Source organism: Topomyia yanbarensis, unplaced genomic scaffold (assembly GCF_030247195.1).
Source record: "Topomyia yanbarensis strain Yona2022 unplaced genomic scaffold, ASM3024719v1 HiC_scaffold_12, whole genome shotgun sequence".
NCBI lineage: Eukaryota > Metazoa > Arthropoda > Insecta > Diptera > Culicidae > Topomyia > Topomyia yanbarensis.
The window spans coordinates 103,069-123,114 of NW_026683294.1; the positions used below are offsets into that span (position 1 = coordinate 103,069).

General features: G+C 44.8%; 9 protein-coding genes across 9 annotated transcripts; 4 read left to right on the forward strand and 5 right to left on the reverse strand.

The window, feature by feature from the left end:
• Positions 1–131: 131 nt before the first annotated feature.
• Positions 132–691, reverse strand: LOC131694629 (histone H4-like). Its single transcript, XM_058983108.1, has one exon. The coding sequence runs from the start codon at positions 441–443 to the stop codon at positions 132–134; it is 312 nt and encodes a 103-aa protein (XP_058839091.1). The 5' UTR covers positions 444–691.
• Positions 692–1,298: 607 nt separating this feature from the next.
• On the forward strand, positions 1,299–1,709 carry LOC131694648 (histone H3). The gene has a single exon (XM_058983128.1). It carries the CDS (start codon positions 1,299–1,301, stop codon positions 1,707–1,709), a length of 411 nt encoding a protein of 136 aa, XP_058839111.1.
• Positions 1,710–2,211: 502 nt separating this feature from the next.
• On the reverse strand, positions 2,212–2,598 carry LOC131694683 (histone H2A-like). Its single transcript, XM_058983163.1, has one exon. It carries the CDS (start codon positions 2,596–2,598, stop codon positions 2,212–2,214), a length of 387 nt encoding a protein of 128 aa, XP_058839146.1.
• Positions 2,599–2,885: 287 nt separating this feature from the next.
• LOC131694649 (histone H2B-like) lies at positions 2,886–3,314 on the forward strand. The gene has a single exon (XM_058983129.1). The coding sequence runs from the start codon at positions 2,886–2,888 to the stop codon at positions 3,282–3,284; it is 399 nt and encodes a 132-aa protein (XP_058839112.1). The 3' UTR covers positions 3,285–3,314.
• A 716-nt stretch (positions 3,315–4,030) lies between these two features.
• LOC131694684 (histone H1A, sperm-like) lies at positions 4,031–4,876 on the reverse strand. Its single transcript, XM_058983164.1, has 2 exons — positions 4,280–4,876; positions 4,031–4,078 (listed from the first exon to the last, which is right to left on the reverse strand). Exons 1-2 carry the CDS (start codon positions 4,874–4,876, stop codon positions 4,031–4,033), a joined length of 645 nt encoding a protein of 214 aa, XP_058839147.1.
• A 2,047-nt stretch (positions 4,877–6,923) lies between these two features.
• On the reverse strand, positions 6,924–7,235 carry LOC131694685 (histone H4-like). The gene has a single exon (XM_058983165.1). The coding sequence runs from the start codon at positions 7,233–7,235 to the stop codon at positions 6,924–6,926; it is 312 nt and encodes a 103-aa protein (XP_058839148.1).
• Positions 7,236–14,773: 7,538 nt separating this feature from the next.
• LOC131694636 (histone H3) lies at positions 14,774–15,187 on the forward strand. Its single transcript, XM_058983116.1, has one exon. The coding sequence runs from the start codon at positions 14,777–14,779 to the stop codon at positions 15,185–15,187; it is 411 nt and encodes a 136-aa protein (XP_058839099.1). The 5' UTR covers positions 14,774–14,776.
• Positions 15,188–15,687: 500 nt separating this feature from the next.
• On the reverse strand, positions 15,688–16,074 carry LOC131694686 (histone H2A-like). The gene has a single exon (XM_058983166.1). It carries the CDS (start codon positions 16,072–16,074, stop codon positions 15,688–15,690), a length of 387 nt encoding a protein of 128 aa, XP_058839149.1.
• A 287-nt stretch (positions 16,075–16,361) lies between these two features.
• LOC131694634 (histone H2B.3-like) lies at positions 16,362–16,787 on the forward strand. Its single transcript, XM_058983114.1, has one exon. The coding sequence runs from the start codon at positions 16,362–16,364 to the stop codon at positions 16,755–16,757; it is 396 nt and encodes a 131-aa protein (XP_058839097.1). The 3' UTR covers positions 16,758–16,787.
• Positions 16,788–20,046: the final 3,259 nt, after the last annotated feature.

Sequence of the window (20,046 nt, forward strand, 5' to 3'; positions counted from 1 at the left end):
GCACACTAAACAGTACGCCCCTGCAACATGAATGAAAATATGAAGGATACATTTCAAACTAATTCTTTTTTCTAAACATTTGGTGGCCCTGAAAAGGGCCTTTTGTGTTGTCGTGAACGTCGTGGTAGGGCTTAACCACCAAAACCGTACAATGTGCGTCCCTGGCGTTTAAGCGCATAGACGACATCCATCGCAGTGACGGTCTTCCGTTTGGCATGTTCAGTGTACGTCACAGCGTCCCGGATAACGTTTTCCAGAAAAATCTTCAGCACACCACGGGTTTCCTCGTATATCAAACCGGAGATTCGCTTCACTCCTCCACGTCGAGCCAGACGACGAATGGCGGGTTTGGTGATGCCCTGGATATTGTCACGAAGCACCTTGCGGTGCCGCTTAGCGCCTCCCTTGCCGAGCCCTTTGCCTCCTTTGCCACGGCCAGTCATCTTCTTGGTTGTTGTAGGTAATAGCTTAGTAGGCTAGCGCAGCACACCTGCAGCAGCGAGATTCCAATACCGAATGTTGCAATTCGGCCCATTGAGTAGCGCTTTTATACTGATGCACACACATTCTCAGTCGCCGCCGCCTAGGTAGATTACCATTTTGCTATCTATATGCTTACTCGTGATGTGTTGGTTTGAAGGGGAAATAGCGCGAACACGAAGTTCACTGTTGCCACTGTTTTAGTAGCTTGGGATTGCCGAAATCTGCTTTATCCGGACTAATGCTGACATGGTAGCATTTTCCCTGGAAAACGATTGCCCGGAAATTGATTCTCCTGAAAAAGAAAGAAAGAAAAAGTAAATCGAAAAACAAACGGGTTTTTTTTTTAACTTATAAAGATTTTCTATACATCCGTCTACATGGTACGTTATATTGGCTTCTATGGTACTTAAATATCGATATCTGATACTGATCTATGATGGAACAAATTGTTACTGATGAACAAACTATTTCTGTTTGATATTCTTCTACTGTTGGAATTTTATTGATTTCTAGGCGATTTTTTTTGCTCATACATAGTTTTTCTTTTTAGGAATATTTTTTTGCAAATCTAATGAAAAGCTGAAAAAATCAAGTCTGGCAACACTGGCTCCGGAATGGAAATGGTGGGGGAAGTATAGTAGCCGAATCGAACCGTATACAGAACGAAAAGGCACATGGCACGTACACGAGCGAGACAGGCGATATAGTAGTGTTTATTCGCGACTATAAAAAAAATCGGTCGGTCTGTTTTGGTCATCATTCGTCGTTTGAACAGCACCACAGTGGTAGCAGTAGTAGAGCAGCATTTTCGCGCCATGGCCCGTACGAAACAGACCGCCCGCAAGTCCACCGGAGGGAAAGCTCCCCGCAAACAGTTGGCAACGAAGGCTGCCCGTAAAAGTGCCCCAGCTACGGGTGGCGTTAAGAAGCCCCATCGCTACAGACCAGGAACTGTCGCGCTGCGAGAAATTCGTCGCTATCAGAAGTCGACAGAGCTACTAATCCGCAAGCTGCCCTTCCAGCGTCTGGTTCGTGAGATCGCGCAGGACTTCAAAACCGATCTGCGCTTCCAGAGCTCAGCCGTCATGGCCCTTCAAGAAGCCAGCGAGGCTTACCTGGTTGGTTTGTTCGAGGATACCAATCTGTGCGCTATCCATGCCAAGCGAGTGACCATCATGCCGAAAGACATCCAACTGGCTCGCCGGATCCGTGGGGAGCGGGCCTAAATTTGGTGTGTGCCCATCACCCCCCAGAACGAAACAGCAACAAACGGTCCTTTTCAGGACCACAACCAATCATATTTTACTAAGAATTATTAGCAGAAATTTTCCGTTTCCCTCCAAAAATGCTCAGGCGGGTGGCTGTGTGTGTTTGTTAGAAAGCACGCCGATGGGGGGATTTTTTGCCAGCAGCACCACCTCGTACCGATCGACAGTAGTAGCGTGTGAAAAACAAGACCCATTGAGGGAAATCTTGCGCGGCCGATTTGTGATTTAGCACCAAATCGATGAGTGAACTTTTGAGAGATTGGGTGAAATCGTCAATGCCATGATATGAGGGAAACTATTATTAAGCGTCTGACGAGCATTGCAAAAAAAAACTTGTGCAATGCTCACAGAAATGTACGTTGATGATTATCGGAGTGAAAATCAAATTAACTCTTTTTATCAGAAGAAAATAGTCGCCCTGAAAAGGGCGTTTTTTTTTTCAGCTCGGGCGAAGCGGGATTTAAGTTGCTGCGGAGGCCCTCTTTTCAGTCTTCTTCGGCAGCAGTACGGCCTGTATGTTAGGCAACACGCCACCCTGGGCAATGGTCACACCGGAGAGCAGTTTGTTCAGCTCTTCGTCATTTCGAATGGCCAGCTGCAGATGACGGGGGATGATTCTGGTCTTTTTGTTATCGCGGGCAGCGTTTCCTGCCAGCTCCAGTACTTCGGCGGCAAGATATTCCATTACAGCTGCCAAGTAGACGGGTGCTCCGGCACCGACACGTTCAGCATAATTTCCCTTCCTCAGCAGACGGTGAATTCGGCCAACAGGGAACTGGAGACCGGCACGAACTGAGCGGGATTTTGGCTTTCCCTTCACTTTTCCTCCTTTACCGCGTGCAGACATTGTCGTAGGTTTATCGCTGTGCGCGTTCGTGTGTAGTCACGTAGACAATACGAGTAACACTGATGCCACTCGCGCACACAGCACCCCTTGTTATGCATTCGCTTCATTGCACATCGTTCGCCAAAGGGGCGGAGTAGCGAACGAACGAAACGCGCTAAACACAAAAAAGGACGAACCTTCGTCTCGCTACACGATCGTATATAAGCGATATGTAGTGATTTTTGCTACCAATCAGTCAGCGCAGTTCGCATCGAGAGCGTTAACAGCAGCACAACCACGTCGTTACTATGGCACCGAAAGCCAGCGGAAAGGCTGTGAAAAAATCCGGCGGCGGCGGTGGCAAGGCACAGAAGAACATCGCCACAAAAGCAGGAGGAGGAGAGAAGAAGAAGCGAAAGCAACGCCGCAAGGAAAGCTACGCTATCTACATCTACAAGGTGCTGAAGCAGGTCCATCCGGACACCGGTGTCTCGTCGAAGGCGATGAGCATCATGAATAGCTTCGTGAACGACATCTTCGAGCGTATTGCTAACGAAGCATCTCGTCTGGCCCATTACAACCGACGGTCGACGATCACCTCCCGCGAGGTACAGACCGCCGTTCGTTTGCTGTTACCGGGCGAGCTGGCCAAACATGCCGTATCGGAAGGTACCAAGGCCGTTACCAAGTATACCAGCTCGAAGTAAATCGTCGCCCGCCCCGCCGCCGGATGTCACACACCATCGTCATCGGCCCTTTTCAGGGCCACCAAAACACGTTCTGGTAAAGAGTTGAATTGAAATGTACACATAGTTTATATAAACATTAGTTGTTGTTGTTTGTTTGTTTCATTAGAGCTAAAAAGGTTGTCATTTTTTTCTCTGTCCATTTTTCTAATCAAATGTGTTTTGCTGTAGTTTGTGGAAGTAGTCTTTCCCCTTACCGCGCTAGTTGACTGTTTTTCGTTAAGACGGAAAACGGTCTTTTTGTCGTCTATTCTATTCAGTTTAAAACAGCCCATTATATGACCGACCCCCAGCGTGTGAGAAAATTCTGCCGCAAAAAGAACACACTTCTGGATCATACTTGTTAATACAATAAACTTCCCAGTCTTCAAACTTTTGATCTTCGTAGAAACCGTACCCAACACAATTTGTAATCTCAAAGTTGATCGATCAATACAATACGTTCGCCAATTTAGGCTAAAAAATCGGTAATTATCGTTCGTTCGTTTGTTTATTGTGCCAGCCAATTTTTCTCTGTTTTATTATAGCCAAAATAAGCGCGTTGTTTGCTAATCAGAGTAATATTATACTTGCTCTGTTTGTTTGTTTGTTTGTTAAGGCAACAGAAAACCACGGCCTGCTATTAATTTACCTGTACGTACGTTTATCTGAGCAAGAAACCGCGCCTATTTACTATAGTGATTTGTTTAATCAAACTAACGACTGATTTATCTTGCCAATCGGCGGGCCAGTTGAATGCGGGTGTGCTGCTCAAGCTAGAAAACTCATGGGGGGAACGGAGCATTGACGGAAAATAAGCATCAATCAATTCTTTACAATTTTGTTAGTCCTGAAAAGGACTGTTGTTTTGGGAGGACGCGCACGTTGTCGGGAATTTACTTCTTGCCGGCGGTGACCTTCTTCGGGGCGGTGGCGGCCTTCTTTGGCTTAGGTGCCTTCGGCTTGTTCGCTGCAGCCTTCGATGGTTTGGTGGCTTTCTGTTTAGTGGCAGCCGTTACCGCCTTTGCAGGGGCAGCAGCTTTCGCTTTCTTCGTAGCCGATTTCTTAGCGGCCGCGATCGCCGCCTTGGGCTTGCTGGTCTTCTCACCACCACCAGCCGGCGGATTTTTCTTCTCCCCGGATTTAGTAGCCGATTTCTTCGGTTTTTTCGCTGCACCCGATGGTGGTTTCTTATCGCCAGCCGGTTTCTTTGCTTCGACCGTCACCTTAAACGATCCGGAAGCACCGGTACCCTTGGTCTGGGTGATGTTTCCCTTCTCGACACCCGTTTTCAAAGCCTTCCGGATAAACGGAGCCAGCCTGGCGACGTCACACATGTAGTTGACGGCGATGTACTTTTTGATCGCCTGCAGTGATGATCCGCTCCGTTCCTTCAGGGTCCGGATGGCAGCCAGAACCATCTCACTCACTGGTGGATGGGTTGAAGATTTTTTCGGTTTCTTGGCGTCACTCTTGCTAGCCTTGGCCGCCTGCTTCGGTGGTGCTTTGGCAGCTGGCGGAGAGGCGACGACGGCAGGGGCCGTGGCAGCAACGTCGATAGCAGTTTCAGCCATTGCGCGTTCGTTTGGTTTGGTTTTCTTCCACACACAGTTGTAGACGACGAGTTGATGGATGCACGATGATGCAAGTCTGCGAATATGATAACCGGGGGTCCGGTGTCTGTTGTTTAGGATCGTATTCATCGGCTCTGTTTGGGAACGCGTAGATGACGGTTGAAAGTTACTATTCGATCGGTGCCGGTAAAATTTTACGGACTGTTGTTTTAAATCAACCAAAATTGAATTACTGCTTGTGAAAAGTACACTGGAAGTTTGCATTCAATTTACTGCACTGTCCGCACCGTCCAAACTAACACCCGCTGAACATTCTGTGTTAAGCGTATGGCCGAATATTATCAAATCATGTATCCGACTATGGCGGCACGTGCAAATTGAATTGTGGAAAATAGGTTAATTTGAACCTTCTAGCAATTGGAAAACCTTTTCGGTGCTATCCAATCGAAAGAAAACTTCTCTCTATATAAAATTATTTCATTTTTGTACATATTTGCTCGAGCGGAAGTGCTCGTAATTTGGCGACCTGCGGAAAACGTTTCGGTCGGCTGGTCCTTTGCTGAAAACTTTCGTTATTAAAATTACTAAAACACAAAAAGTTAACGGGTGGCAACACAAATTTTGGATTTTTTTTTCTCAACCTGTCAAAAAAAAAAAAAGACAAACGATTTGATTGAAATTAGAAGATACGTTCTCCATTGTTGGCCAAAAATTAGTGAACATTTCAAACCGATCCGTAATTGGATGCTGTTCGGCGAAGCTTCCGTTTGATGTCGGAACAGGCGCGTAGTACGGCGTCTATGTCAACTTTGCTAATACATTTCGTGATCTTCTACCAGTCCACTTGTTTGCAATTCGTGGCTCTCAAAACGAAATCCGGAAGAAATCTGCGATTGGGCAACACTGAAGCAAATTGTGAAGCGGGTTGTGCTTTTTAGGGTACAAATGGAATCGAATGGGTATTCGGGAACGATTGTGTGTTTTTTCTTTTTTTTTTTGCTTTTTTTGCGAGGGAAGTAACTTGCTTCGTGCAAAACAAAATATTTACCCAAAATAATTTTTATCAACCGGCAAGCGGCATTGAGATTGCAGCGTCGAAAGGTGTTGTAAACAGTCGATGGCGCAACGTTTTCCCCTTTGAAATATTGTACCGTGCACTTTTCGCCGAGATTCTTGTGTTGCTCGTAGAACCGTACAACGCGCTCGCGAAATGCTTTCTTGTTTCGACGGCAGAGACAGACAGAGAGAAATACCTCGAAAAAAATCCAACATTTTAGTTGCGGATTTGGATTTTAGTGCTCTAATCATCAGTGTTATTTCGAATTGCTTTGGCTAACTCAAAATTCTATTATTTAGTATGTACTGATCAACTCGCTACATCGTTGTGTAGCAGACTTCTCGCATACATAGTCGTCGACATGGCTGTGAGCTGATAAACCGCACGCGTCGACCATCACACCCAGGTGCTTCATTCAGCGCACGCATCGATGGGAACGATTGTCCCCCGACACAGATCACAAGCTGGACTTTTTTTACGGTTGCTCAATCTCTCTCTTCCTGTGTGTGTGTGTGTGTGTGTGTGTGTGTGTGTGTGTGTGTGTGTGTTGTAATTGCTTCCTGATTGATACAGTACTAACTCACCAGCCATCAACTTTACTTTTATCATTCAGACCAGTTAAAGGTACGCAAATTCATAGGTAGACAGGTAGGTGAAAGCGTGGTAAGCTAAAACGCGCGCGCGAAAAAAAGAGTCGGTCGGCGGTTCGTTGCTATCGAGAAACGAGCAGTTTTGTCCCATGATACGCAAGCTCAGGAGAAAGAAAAAGGAAATGCGTATATGAAAAAAAAAAAAAAAGGGAAACCCAGCGACTGAGCGCGTTGTCGTAACACTGGTCTCTCGCATATCAATCAAAATCGCACACTAAACAGTACGCCCCTGCAACATGAATGAAAATATGAAGGATACATTTCAAACTAATTCTTTTTTCTAAACATTTGGTGGCCCTGAAAAGGGCCTTTTGTGTTGTCGTGAACGTCGTGGTAGGGCTTAACCACCAAAACCGTACAATGTGCGTCCCTGGCGTTTAAGCGCATAGACGACATCCATCGCAGTGACGGTCTTCCGTTTGGCATGTTCAGTGTACGTCACAGCGTCCCGGATAACGTTTTCCAGAAAAATCTTCAGCACACCACGGGTTTCCTCGTATATCAAACCGGAGATTCGCTTCACTCCTCCACGTCGAGCCAGACGACGAATGGCGGGTTTGGTGATGCCCTGGATATTGTCACGAAGCACCTTGCGGTGCCGCTTAGCGCCTCCCTTGCCGAGCCCTTTGCCTCCTTTGCCACGGCCAGTCATCTTCTTGGTTGTTGTAGGTAATAGCTTAGTAGGCTAGCGCAGCACACCTGCAGCAGCGAGATTCCAATACCGAATGTTGCAATTCGGCCCATTGAGTAGCGCTTTTATACTGATGCACACACATTCTCAGTCGCCGCCGCCTAGGTAGATTACCATTTTGCTATCTATATGCTTACTCGTGATGTGTTGGTTTGAAGGGGAAATAGCGCGAACACGAAGTTCACTGTTGCCACTGTTTTAGTAGCTTGGGATTGCCGAAATCTGCTTTATCCGGACTAATGCTGACATGGTAGCATTTTCCCTGGAAAACGATTGCCCGGAAATTGATTCTCCTGAAAAAGAAAGAAAGAAAAAGTAAATCGAAAAACAAACGGGTTTTTTTGACGTAGGACTTACGTCTTTCTTTACTATACTGGGTGTCATTTCAAAATTTTCAAAACGGATGCGTTACGTACACTTTGAACTCTAATAACTTTTCTCCTACTAAAGGAATTACTAATTTTGTTTCATAAATCGAAAGGAAAACGTTCAACGCTTGCTATTGATACCTTGTTTGCTATGTAAAACTTGTTTAAAAAGTTCAAAAACTACTTTTAATGCGAATCAACATTAATGCTAAAACCTATAAATATGGGTGTCACAGTTTTTCTTAAAGCCAGACGTGTGTAAGCCACAGAGCAGAACACACGTACGTGTGCTGCTCAACGAGAAGCTGCATTTTGACCACCAACCAAATCATAGCTACTGCCTTATCGCTGCCAACCAAGAACAGTCGTCGCCCTGCGTGAAATTCATTGCTCTCAGAAGTGGACAGAGTTACTAATTCGCAAGCTGCTCTTCCAGTGCCTGGTCCGTGAGATTGCACAGAATTTCAAAACCTACTCTTCCGGAGCTCAGCCGTAATGGCCCTTTAAGAAGCCAGCGAGGCCTGCCTGGTTAGTTTGTTGGAAAATACCAATCTGTGCGCTATCCATGCCAAGCGAATAATCATCATGCCGAGCGGGAAACGGCGAAATGATATTCACAACAAACGGTCCTTATTAGGACCACAAAATCGTTCTCAGAAGAATTACAATTGAAATTTCCATTTCGTGCTTTGGAAAATAACTTCCCTCTTATCGGGTTAGTTATTTTCTATAATAATATCCGAAAAATGTGCGATAAAACCAATAAACTGACCAATTGGACGGAAGCAATAAAATACCTACAACAATTTGAGTCAGAAAAGTGATATTAACGGAAAAATGCTTCGATCGTTTCTAAGTGTTTGGCAGCTGAAGTTGCCGATTTGTTTTCCAACGTCAATTATTTGCGCTGTGCTGTACGGAACAGATTTTTGCGCGATGTGTTGGGAAATAATTAAAACAATTGTGTAGTAGATTCCGTAGATTTTACCGTAAATTTTGATAGAAATGATTTTGTAAAAGCATTAATTAGCCGTGCTTTGAATGGTGGTTTTTGCAAATCTTTCTAGAACATTAGTGAATGTGGAAACCCTGCTACTAAGCGAATGCCACGCCAAAAAGAATGATGAAAATATTTTCATTTGTCGCACAAAGGGATGGACTACCATCTGCACTAAGAAGTTTATAAAAGAGATCGCATTCCGACATACAATGCTCATTCGATGTGAGCTGCGAAAGGGGAATGTTCGTGTATGTACGCAGCAGAAGCGAATTCGGGCAAGGTTCGAATCGTTAGCAAGGATTCTCGTCTGGTATCACCAAACATAGTTATCTACAAACCGTTCTTTTTAGGATGAAAACATAATGGAGAAAGAATTGAATTAGAAAGTTCCATTTAATAACTTGCATTGAGTTTGCGCCTGTCAAGTCTGCTGTACTTTATCAATGACACATATAAACCAATGTTTATCGAATTAATCTACAATGCAAATCTTTCTAGAACATTAGTGAATGTGGCAACCCTGCTACTAAGCGAATGCCACGCCAAAACGAATGATGAAAATATTTTCATTTGTCGCACAAAGGGATGGACTACCATCTGCACTAAGAAGTTTATAAAAGAGATCGCATTCCGACATACAATGCTCATTCGATGTGAGCTGCGAAAGGGGAATGTTCGTGTATGTACGCAGTAGAAGCGAATTCGGGCAAGGTTCGAATCGTTAGCAAGGATTCTCGTCTGGTATCACCAAACATAGTTATCTACAAACCGTTCTTTTTAGGATGAAAACATAAAGGAGAAAGAATTGAATTAGAAAGTTCCATTTAATAACTTGCATTGAGTTTGCGCCTGTCAAGTCTGCTGTACTTTATCAATGACACATATAAACCAATGTTTATCGAATTAATCTACAATGCAAATCTTTCTAGAACATTAGTGAATGTGGCAACCCTGCTACTAAGCGAATGCCACGCCAAAACGAATGATGAAAATATTTTCATTTGTCGCACAAAGGGATGGACTACCATCTGCACTAAGAAGTTTATAAAAGAGATCGCATTCCGACATACAATGCTCATTCGATGTGAGCTGCAAAAGGGGAATGTTCGTGTATGTACGCAGTAGAAGCGAATTCGGGCAAGGTTAGAATCGTTAGCAAGGATTCTCGTCTGGTATCACCAAACATAGTTATCTACAAACCGTTCTTTTTAGGATGAAAACATAAAGGAGAAAGAATTGAATTAGAAAGTTCCATTTAATAACTTGAATTGAGTTTGCGCCTGTCAATTCTTGTATACATTTACCAGTGATTCATATAAGCAAATGTTTATCAAATTAATCTACAAACCCGAAGGTTTTTGCAAGTCCTAGAAAATCAGTGAATGTGGCAATCTCATTCGACATGAAATTTCCAGTAAACATTCATTCAAAAAGTGCATTGGCTCAAATTATCCATGAATGTCATATGATATGCCCAAGTTTAGTCCTACGTCAACACCGCGGTTACGTCCCTGGCATTACCCACTCCTAGTTTTTTTAACTTATAAAGATTTTCTATACATCCGTCTACATGGTACGTTATATTGGCTTCTATGGTACTTAAATATCGATATCTGATACTGATCTATGATGGAACAAATTGTTACTGATGAACAAACTATTTCTGTTTGATATTCTTCTACTGTTGGAATTTTATTGATTTCTAGGCGATTTTTTTTGCTCATACATAGTTTTTCTTTTTAGGAATATTTTTTTGCAAATCTAATGAAAAGCTGAAAAAATCAAGTCTGGCAACACTGGCTCCGGAATGGAAATGGTGGGGGAAGTATAGTAGCCGAATCGAACCGTATACAGAACGAAAAGGCACATGGCACGTACACGAGCGAGACAGGCGATATAGTAGTGTTTATTCGCGACTATAAAAAAAATCGGTCGGTCTGTTTTGGTCATCGAGTTTGTGTGTGACTCGCTCCGAGAGTAGACACGTTTTTGAAAGTTTTTAAGCTAGTTGTTTTCGGTTGTTTCGCGTTGTTCGAAATTTTCGGTTCGTCCCAAGTAATGGGAAAAACGTGCCCTGGTGTAGGGGCTTCTGCTGTGTCCAAGCGACCGCTGGATCCAGGCGCCGACGGAGATGAGGCTGCAAAGAAACGGCTGCTAGCCAAAAATAAATTCGCTACATTATCGAACCAGGAGGTCGAGAAAAAGGAGAAATTGCCCCCTTTCTACGTGAAGGGATTTCCGCCTACACTGAGAACAGATTTCAACAATTTGATCGGCCACGGCCTCAAAGCTTCCATTCGCCTGTGTTCTAACGGGTATAAAATCATTGTTCCCACCAGGCCACACTACAATGCTGTTGAGAATTATCTCAAACAGGTGAAGTTCGAGTACTTCACGCACGACATCGCATCGAGCAAACCGCTGAAGGTTGTGCTACGCGGACTGCCGGATATGCTGACAGAGGAGCTTCAGCAAGCATTAAAAGAACACAATCTGAAACCGTTAGCTGTGTATAAAATGAAACGACAAGAATTGGAAGATGTCACATACCGCGATCAGCTTTACCTCGTGCACCTGGAGAGAGGTTCCACAACGTTAAGCGAACTAAAAGGCATCAAAGCGCTCTTTCACATAATCATCGAGTGGGAGCGCTACAAGCCAGTCCATCGTGACGTGACCCAATGTTCCAACTGCCTGAACTTTGGGCATGGTACAAGAAACTGCCACATCCGTGCTCGATGCCTGAAGTGCGGCGAGAACCATACGAAGGAAGAGTGCCTACTGGAAAAGTATGAGGTTAAATGTTTTAACTGTGAAGAAAAACACCTCTCCACTAGTCGAACGTGCAAAAAGCGAGCCGAGTTCATTGAGCTGCGGAAGAAAACGTCGAAACGAAGCCAACCAAAGCGGAAGAGCGACGTGGATCTGAACATCAACGATTTTCCGGCCTTGGAACCAATGTTGCCGATTACTCCCCAGCGCCCGCGTACATCGAAACCGACGACGTCCTTCAAGCCTTCCCCTCCAGGCTTTCGCACGTACGCACAAGTAACAAACGGCCCCCCACCCGGGGAATTGTATACGATGGATCAGCTCGCCTTCCTATTCATCGAATTGGACAAGCAGACACGTGCCTGTCGTACAGCACAGGAGCAAGTCTCTGTGATGATGCGCTTTTATTACCGTCATGGGCAGCTCATCGCTCAGAATCCTTAATTGGAATGCCCATTCGGTGGCTTCCAAGAAACTGGAATTAGCAGAATTCCTACAAGCCGTTAACATCGACATAGCAGTAATCACGGAGACATACCTGAAGCCGAATACTAGTTTCTGTCTTCCTGATCACACCATCACTCGACTGGATCGCACCTCTACTGGAGGGGGAGGTGTCGCCATAGCAGTTCGGAAAGAGATTTCATTCAGGATGCTCCCGAGTTTCAACACGACGTTCATCGAAGCACTTGGTATCGAAGTAGACACATCTCATGGCAAGATCACCTTCGTTGCTGTATACTGCCCGAAACAAGCCAGAACTAACAACAACACGGATGTTCGACTCAAGAACGACCTGCAAAAACTAACTCGTTGCAACTCTAAATTCATCATCGCTGGTGACTTCAACGCTCGCTTTTCGGCATGGGGCTGCACTTCGTCAAACATGAACGGTAAGATTCTTACAGCTGATGCTCAACACGGGCACTACATCGTCGTTTACCCGGACACGCCCACCTTCTATTCGCCGGCTGGAATCGGCTCGACACTGGATATATTCCTGACCAACATAACAGAAGGGTTTTCTGTTCCGGAAACACATACTGCTTTATCCTCGGACCACCTACCGGTGGTGTTGGATTTTGGTGCCGAAGTCACTCGTTCGAGAAGCACACGAAAAAATTTCCATCGAGTCAATTGGGACCAATTTGCAAATTTCATCGAGAGCCGCATCGACGAGGATACTTCTATCGAGACTAGTGACGATGTTGACAGAGTGCTAGAGTATTTCACCCAACTGGCGAAGGAATCGGTGGATCTGAACGTCCCTACTGTTCCAATCTCAAGTAAGTTTATCCAGCTAGACCATACTACCAAAAAGCTTATAGCACTGAAAAACATCATAAGACGACAGTACCAACGCACCTTAAACGTCAGAAGAAAGTTCCTTTTTAAAAAATTATCAAGCATCATCAAAATTAGATTAGACAAAATTAGAAACAACAACTTTGCCAACGATCTAAAGCGACTACCGAACTACTCACGGCCCTTCTGGCGGGTAGCTAAAGTGATGAAGGATAAACCCAGACCGATCCCACCGTTGAAAGAGAGTAACAGCTTTCTTGTTACGCCACTCGAAAAAGCGAATTCTCTATCAGTGCACTTTAAATCTTCGCACGCTCTTGGCAATGGTATTGTAAGTCCAAAAGAAAATATTGTTCGTGTGTCAGTAAACAACTTAGAACGCACCCCAAACGTTGTCCCCGATGAAGCTTTAATCACCGTAAATGAAGTCAAAACCAACATCAAGTTTACTCGTAACATGAAAGCCCCTGGTTTCGATGGGTTGTTCAACATCGTTTTGAAAAAACTGGGTCCCAAAGCATTATCGTTACTCTGTAAACTCTTCAACTGTTGCCTATCATTGAGCTACTTCCCTTCCCAATGGAAACTCGCCAAGGTTATACCCATACTCAAACCAGGAAAGGATCCGACTAATTCATCCAGCTACCGCCCGATAAGCTTGCTAACATCACTCAGCAAGCTATTCGAAAAAACAATCCACACCCGCATCCTTGCCCATGTTGAAGACCACAACGTGCTTCCAGACGAACAGTTTGGTTTCCGCAGAGGGCATTCAACAGTGCATCAGCTTCATCGGGTGACGAATAATATCAATAGGAATAAATCAGTCTCCAAATCAACCATCATGGCTTTCTTGGATGTCGAGAAGGCCTTCGACAATGTGTGGCACGACGGCTTGATTCACAAGTTAATCTCTTTCAACTTTCCAACTTACCTGGTAAAAATCATCCAGAGCTATCTTACACATCGTAGCTCTAGAGTCTCGTTGTTTGGTACACTTTCCGACGTGTATGACGTTCCAGCTGGAGTTCCGCAGGGCAGCATATTGGGACCCATCCTGTACAATATTTTCACCGCTGATGTCCCACTGCTTCCGGGTGGCGGAAAGTTGTCCTTTTTTGCTGACGACTCATCAATTTCCTACGCCGGTAGAAGCATCAACCATCTTGTTGGAAACCTGCAAAAGGGCCTCGATTGTTTCATCAGCTACCTAACAGACTGGAAAATCTGCGTAAATGTTTCCAAAACGCAGGTCGTGATCTTCCCTCATCGGAATTCCCAGCGGTTGCTGAATCCGACAAAAACCGTTCAAATACGCGGAGTGAACATACCATGGTCAGGAGTTGTACTCTACTTAGGTCTGAATATGGACTCTAAATTGCTCTACAGACAACACATCGATGGAATCGTTCAACGGAGCTTAATCATGCTTAGAAAACTGTATCCTTTGATTAATCGAAAATCCAAGCTATCCATAACAAATCGCCTTGCTGTTTACAAGCAGATTGTGCAACCCATGCTGCTATATGCTGCACCAGTATGGATGACCTGTGCTGCAACGCATCGGCGAAAAATCCAGACACTCCAGAACAAATACTTAAAAATGATTCTCAACCTTCCAATCGACACGAGCACCATTGAAGTTCACCGTTTGGCTAACATTCCCTTGATTAACGATAGATTACTTGAAATCAATAATTTATATCGCCAAACAGCAGAATCATCTGAGTACCAGCTCATACGTGAGCTTTTTTCTTAGGTTTCTTTTCAATTTTTAGGTTATCAAATTAAAATCATCCAACTATATAGTTGTATTGTAAAATATGTTTATACGAACATGATATGTCAATTGCTTCCAAAGCTAAAAATACTTAAGAAGAGCTGAAAAACTGCGTGTTGAATCCCTGAAAATGTTAAAAAAGTAGCTATGTAACAGGGCTAGAATGTTTAAATAAAAATTCTATTAATGTAAAAAAAAAAAAAAAAATGTTTTGGTCATCATTCGTCGTTTGAACAGCACCACAGTGGTAGCAGTAGTAGAGCAGCATTTTCGCGCCATGGCCCGTACGAAACAGACCGCCCGCAAGTCCACCGGAGGGAAAGCTCCCCGCAAACAGTTGGCAACGAAGGCTGCCCGTAAAAGTGCCCCAGCTACGGGTGGCGTTAAGAAGCCCCATCGCTACAGACCAGGAACTGTCGCGCTGCGAGAAATTCGTCGCTATCAGAAGTCGACAGAGCTACTAATCCGCAAGCTGCCCTTCCAGCGTCTGGTTCGTGAGATCGCGCAGGACTTCAAAACCGATCTGCGCTTCCAGAGCTCAGCCGTCATGGCCCTTCAAGAAGCCAGCGAGGCTTACCTGGTTGGTTTGTTCGAGGATACCAATCTGTGCGCTATCCATGCCAAGCGAGTGACCATCATGCCGAAAGACATCCAACTGGCTCGCCGGATCCGTGGGGAGCGGGCCTAAATTTGGTGTGTGCCCATCACCCCCCAGAACGAAACAGCAACAAACGGTCCTTTTCAGGACCACAACCAATCATATTTTACTAAGAATTATTAGCAGAAATTTTCCGTTTCCCTCCAAAAATGCTCAGGCGGGTGGCTGTGTGTGTTTGTTAGAAAGCACGCCGATGGGGGGATTTTTTGCCAGCAGCACCACCTCGTACCGATCGACAGTAGTAGCGTGTGAAAAACAAGACCCATTGAGGGAAATCTTGCGCGGCCGATTTGTGATTTAGCACCAAATCGATGAGTGAACTTTTGAGAGATTGGGTGAAATCGTCAATGCCATGATATGAGGGAAACTATTATTAAGCGTCTGACGAGCATTGCAAAAAAAAACTTGTGCAATGCTCACAGAAATGTACGTTGATGATTATCGGAGTGAAAATCAAATTAACTCTTTTTATCAGAAGAAAATAGTCACCCTGAAAAGGGCGTTTTTTTTCAGCTCGGGCGAAGCGGGATTTAAGTTGCTGCGGAGGCCCTCTTTTCAGTCTTCTTCGGCAGCAGTACGGCCTGTATGTTAGGCAACACGCCACCCTGGGCAATGGTCACACCGGAGAGCAGTTTGTTCAGCTCTTCGTCATTTCGAATGGCCAGCTGCAGATGACGGGGGATGATTCTGGTCTTTTTGTTATCGCGGGCAGCGTTTCCTGCCAGCTCCAGTACTTCGGCGGCAAGATATTCCATTACAGCTGCCAAGTAGACGGGTGCTCCGGCACCGACACGTTCAGCATAATTTCCCTTCCTCAGCAGACGGTGAATTCGGCCAACAGGGAACTGGAGACCGGCACGAACTGAGCGGGATTTTGGCTTTCCCTTCACTTTTCCTCCTTTACCGCGTGCAGACATTGTCGTAGGTTTATCGCTGTGCGCGTTCGTGTGTAGTCACGTAGACAATACGAGTAACACTGATGCCACTCGCGCACACAGCACCCCTTGTTATGCATTCGCTTCATTGCACATCGTTCGCCAAAGGGGCGGAGTAGCGAACGAACGAAACGCGCTAAACACAAAAAAGGACGAACCTTCGTCTCGCTACACGATCGTATATAAGCGATATGTAGTGATTTTTGCTACCAATCAGTCAGCGCAGTTCGCATCGAGAGCGTTAACAGCAGCACAACCACGTCGTTACTATGGCACCGAAAGCCAGCGGAAAGGCTGTGAAAAAATCCGGCGGCGGCGGTGGCAAGGCACAGAAGAACATCGCCACAAAAGCAGGAGGAGGAGAGAAGAAGCGAAAGCAACGCCGCAAGGAAAGCTACGCTATCTACATCTACAAGGTGCTGAAGCAGGTCCATCCGGACACCGGTGTCTCGTCGAAGGCGATGAGCATCATGAATAGCTTCGTGAACGACATCTTCGAGCGTATTGCTAACGAAGCATCTCGTCTGGCCCATTACAACCGACGGTCGACGATCACCTCCCGCGAGGTACAGACCGCCGTTCGTTTGCTGTTACCGGGCGAGCTGGCCAAACATGCCGTATCGGAAGGTACCAAGGCCGTTACCAAGTATACCAGCTCGAAGTAAATCGTCGCCCGCCCCGCCGCCGGATGTCACACACCATCGTCATCGGCCCTTTTCAGGGCCACCAAAACACGTTCTGGTAAAGAGTTGAATTGAAATGTACACATAGTTTATATAAACATTAGTTGTTGTTGTTTGTTTGTTTCATTAGAGCTAAAAAGGTTGTCATTTTTTTCTCTGTCCATTTTTCTAATCAAATGTGTTTTGCTGTAGTTTGTGGAAGTAGTCTTTCCCCTTACCGCGCTAGTTGACTGTTTTTCGTTAAGACGGAAAACGGTCTTTTTGTCGTCTATTCTATTCAGTTTAAAACAGCCCATTATATGACCGACCCCCAGCGTGTGAGAAAATTCTGCCGCAAAAAGAACACACTTCTGGATCATACTTGTTAATACAATAAACTTCCCAGTCTTCAAACTTTTGATCTTCGTAGAAACCGTACCCAACACAATTTGTAATCTCAAAGTTGATCGATCAATACAATACGTTCGCCAATTTAGGCTAAAAAATCGGTAATTATCGTTCGTTCGTTTGTTTATTGTGCCAGCCAATTTTTCTCTGTTTTATTATAGCCAAAATAAGCGCGTTGTTTGCTAATCAGAGTAATATTATACTTGCTCTGTTTGTTTGTTTGTTTGTTAAGGCAACAGAAAACCACGGCCTGCTATTAATTTACCTGTACGTACGTTTATCTGAGCAAGAAACCGCGCCTATTTACTATAGTGATTTGTTTAATCAAACTAACGACTGATTTATCTTGCCAATCGGCGGGCCAGTTGAATGCGGGTGTGCTGCTCAAGCTAGAAAACTCATGGGGGGAACGGAGCATTGACGGAAAATAAGCATCAATCAATTCTTTACAATTTTGTTAGTCCTGAAAAGGACTGTTGTTTTGGGAGGACGCGCACGTTGTCGGGAATTTACTTCTTGCCGGCGGTGACCTTCTTCGGGGCGGTGGCGGCCTTCTTTGGCTTAGGTGCCTTCGGCTTGTTCGCTGCAGCCTTCGATGGTTTGGTGGCTTTCTGTTTAGTGGCAGCCGTTACCGCCTTTGCAGGGGCAGCAGCTTTCGCTTTCTTCGTAGCCGATTTCTTAGCGGCCGCGATCGCCGCCTTGGGCTTGCTGGTCTTCTCACCACCACCAGCCGGCGGATTTTTCTTCTCCCCGGATTTAGTAGCCGATTTCTTCGGTTTTTTCGCTGCACCCGATGGTGGTTTCTTATCGCCAGCCGGTTTCTTTGCTTCGACCGTCACCTTAAACGATCCGGAAGCACCGGTACCCTTGGTCTGGGTGATGTTTCCCTTCTCGACACCCGTTTTCAAAGCCTTCCGGATAAACGGAGCCAGCCTGGCGACGTCACACATGTAGTTGACGGCGATGTACTTTTTGATCGCCTGCAGTGATGATCCGCTCCGTTCCTTCAGGGTCCGGATGGCAGCCAGAACCATCTCACTCACTGGTGGATGGGTTGAAGATTTTTTCGGTTTCTTGGCGTCACTCTTGCTAGCCTTGGCCGCCTGCTTCGGTGGTGCTTTGGCAGCTGGCGGAGAGGCGACGACGGCAGGGGCCGTGGCAGCAACGTCGATAGCAGTTTCAGCCATTGCGCGTTCGTTTGGTTTGGTTTTCTTCCACACACAGTTGTAGACGACGAGTTGATGGATGCACGATGATGCAAGTCTGCGAATATGATAACCGGGGGTCCGGTGTCTGTTGTTTAGGATCGTATTCATCGGCTCTGTTTGGGAACGCGTAGATGACGGTTGAAAGTTACTATTCGATCGGTGCCGGTAAAATTTTACGGACTGTTGTTTTAAATCAACCAAAATTGAATTACTGCTTGTGAAAAGTACACTGGAAGTTTGCATTCAATTTACTGCACTGTCCGCACCGTCCAAACTAACACCCGCTGAACATTCTGTGTTAAGCGTATGGCCGAATATTATCAAATCATGTATCCGACTATGGCGGCACGTGCAAATTGAATTGTGGAAAATAGGTTAATTTGAACCTTCTAGCAATTGGAAAACCTTTTCGGTGCTATCCAATCGAAAGAAAACTTCTCTCTATATAAAATTATTTCATTTTTGTACATATTTGCTCGAGCGGAAGTGCTCGTAATTTGGCGACCTGCGGAAAACGTTTCGGTCGGCTGGTCCTTTGCTGAAAACTTTCGTTATTAAAATTACTAAAACACAAAAAGTTAACGGGTGGCAACACAAATTTTGGATTTTTTTTTCTCAACCTGTCAAAAAAAAAAAAAAAGACAAACGATTTGATTGAAATTAGAAGATACGTTCTCCATTGTTGGCCAAAAATTAGTGAACATTTCAAACCGATCCGTAATTGGATGCTGTTCGGCGAAGCTTCCGTTTGATGTCGGAACAGGCGCGTAGTACGGCGTCTATGTCAACTTTGCTAATACATTTCGTGATCTTCTACCAGTCCACTTGTTTGCAATTCGTGGCTCTCAAAACGAAATCCGGAAGAAATCTGCGATTGGGCAACACTGAAGCAAATTGTGAAGCGGGTTGTGCTTTTGTCGTGACTAACGACTTACCTTTCAATATAGGGGCCCCTTTTCAAAATTTCGGAAGAAAAATGATGTAAGATTTTGAACGCTTATATCTTTTGTTGTACTGAATGGATTTAATCAATTTCTTCGGCATTTTGTCGAAAATATTTGTACCAATGTTGTATTAAATTTTGGAATATGTAGGATATTCATTATCAACGGAAAAATAGTGTTTTGAAAAATCTTTCGAAAACGACTCGGAAAAGTGAAAATTTTCAGCCCATCCCGCACAGAGCCGTCAAAATGGTGCAGCGAATGAACAATAAAATAATGAAAAGTTTATATAAAGGTCCACTACATGTTTGTTCCTATGATTATTCGTATTGGGTTGCTTGACGAGAGCAGTTGGTGGGGGAAAGCCGGGATATTAATTTTGGTTAAGCCATTAGAAGTCGGACGGAAAGGAAAGGCTCATGCACGCCACGAGAACGAGCGAGAAAGCGATAGTAGTGCATATTAGCGAAAGCGTTACGTACATTTTGAACCTTATTAACTTTTCTTCTACAAAACGGATTGCCAATCTTGTTTCATAAATCGGAAGGAAAACGTTCAATGCTTGCTACCGATACGTTCTTTGCTATATAAAATTTGGTATAAAATTTGTTTAAATAGTAAAACTACTTTAAATGAAATCAACATTAATGATAAAACCTATAAATAGGGGTGTCGCAGCTTTTCTCAAAGCCAGACGTGTGTAAGACGCAGTGCATAACAGACGTGCGTGGT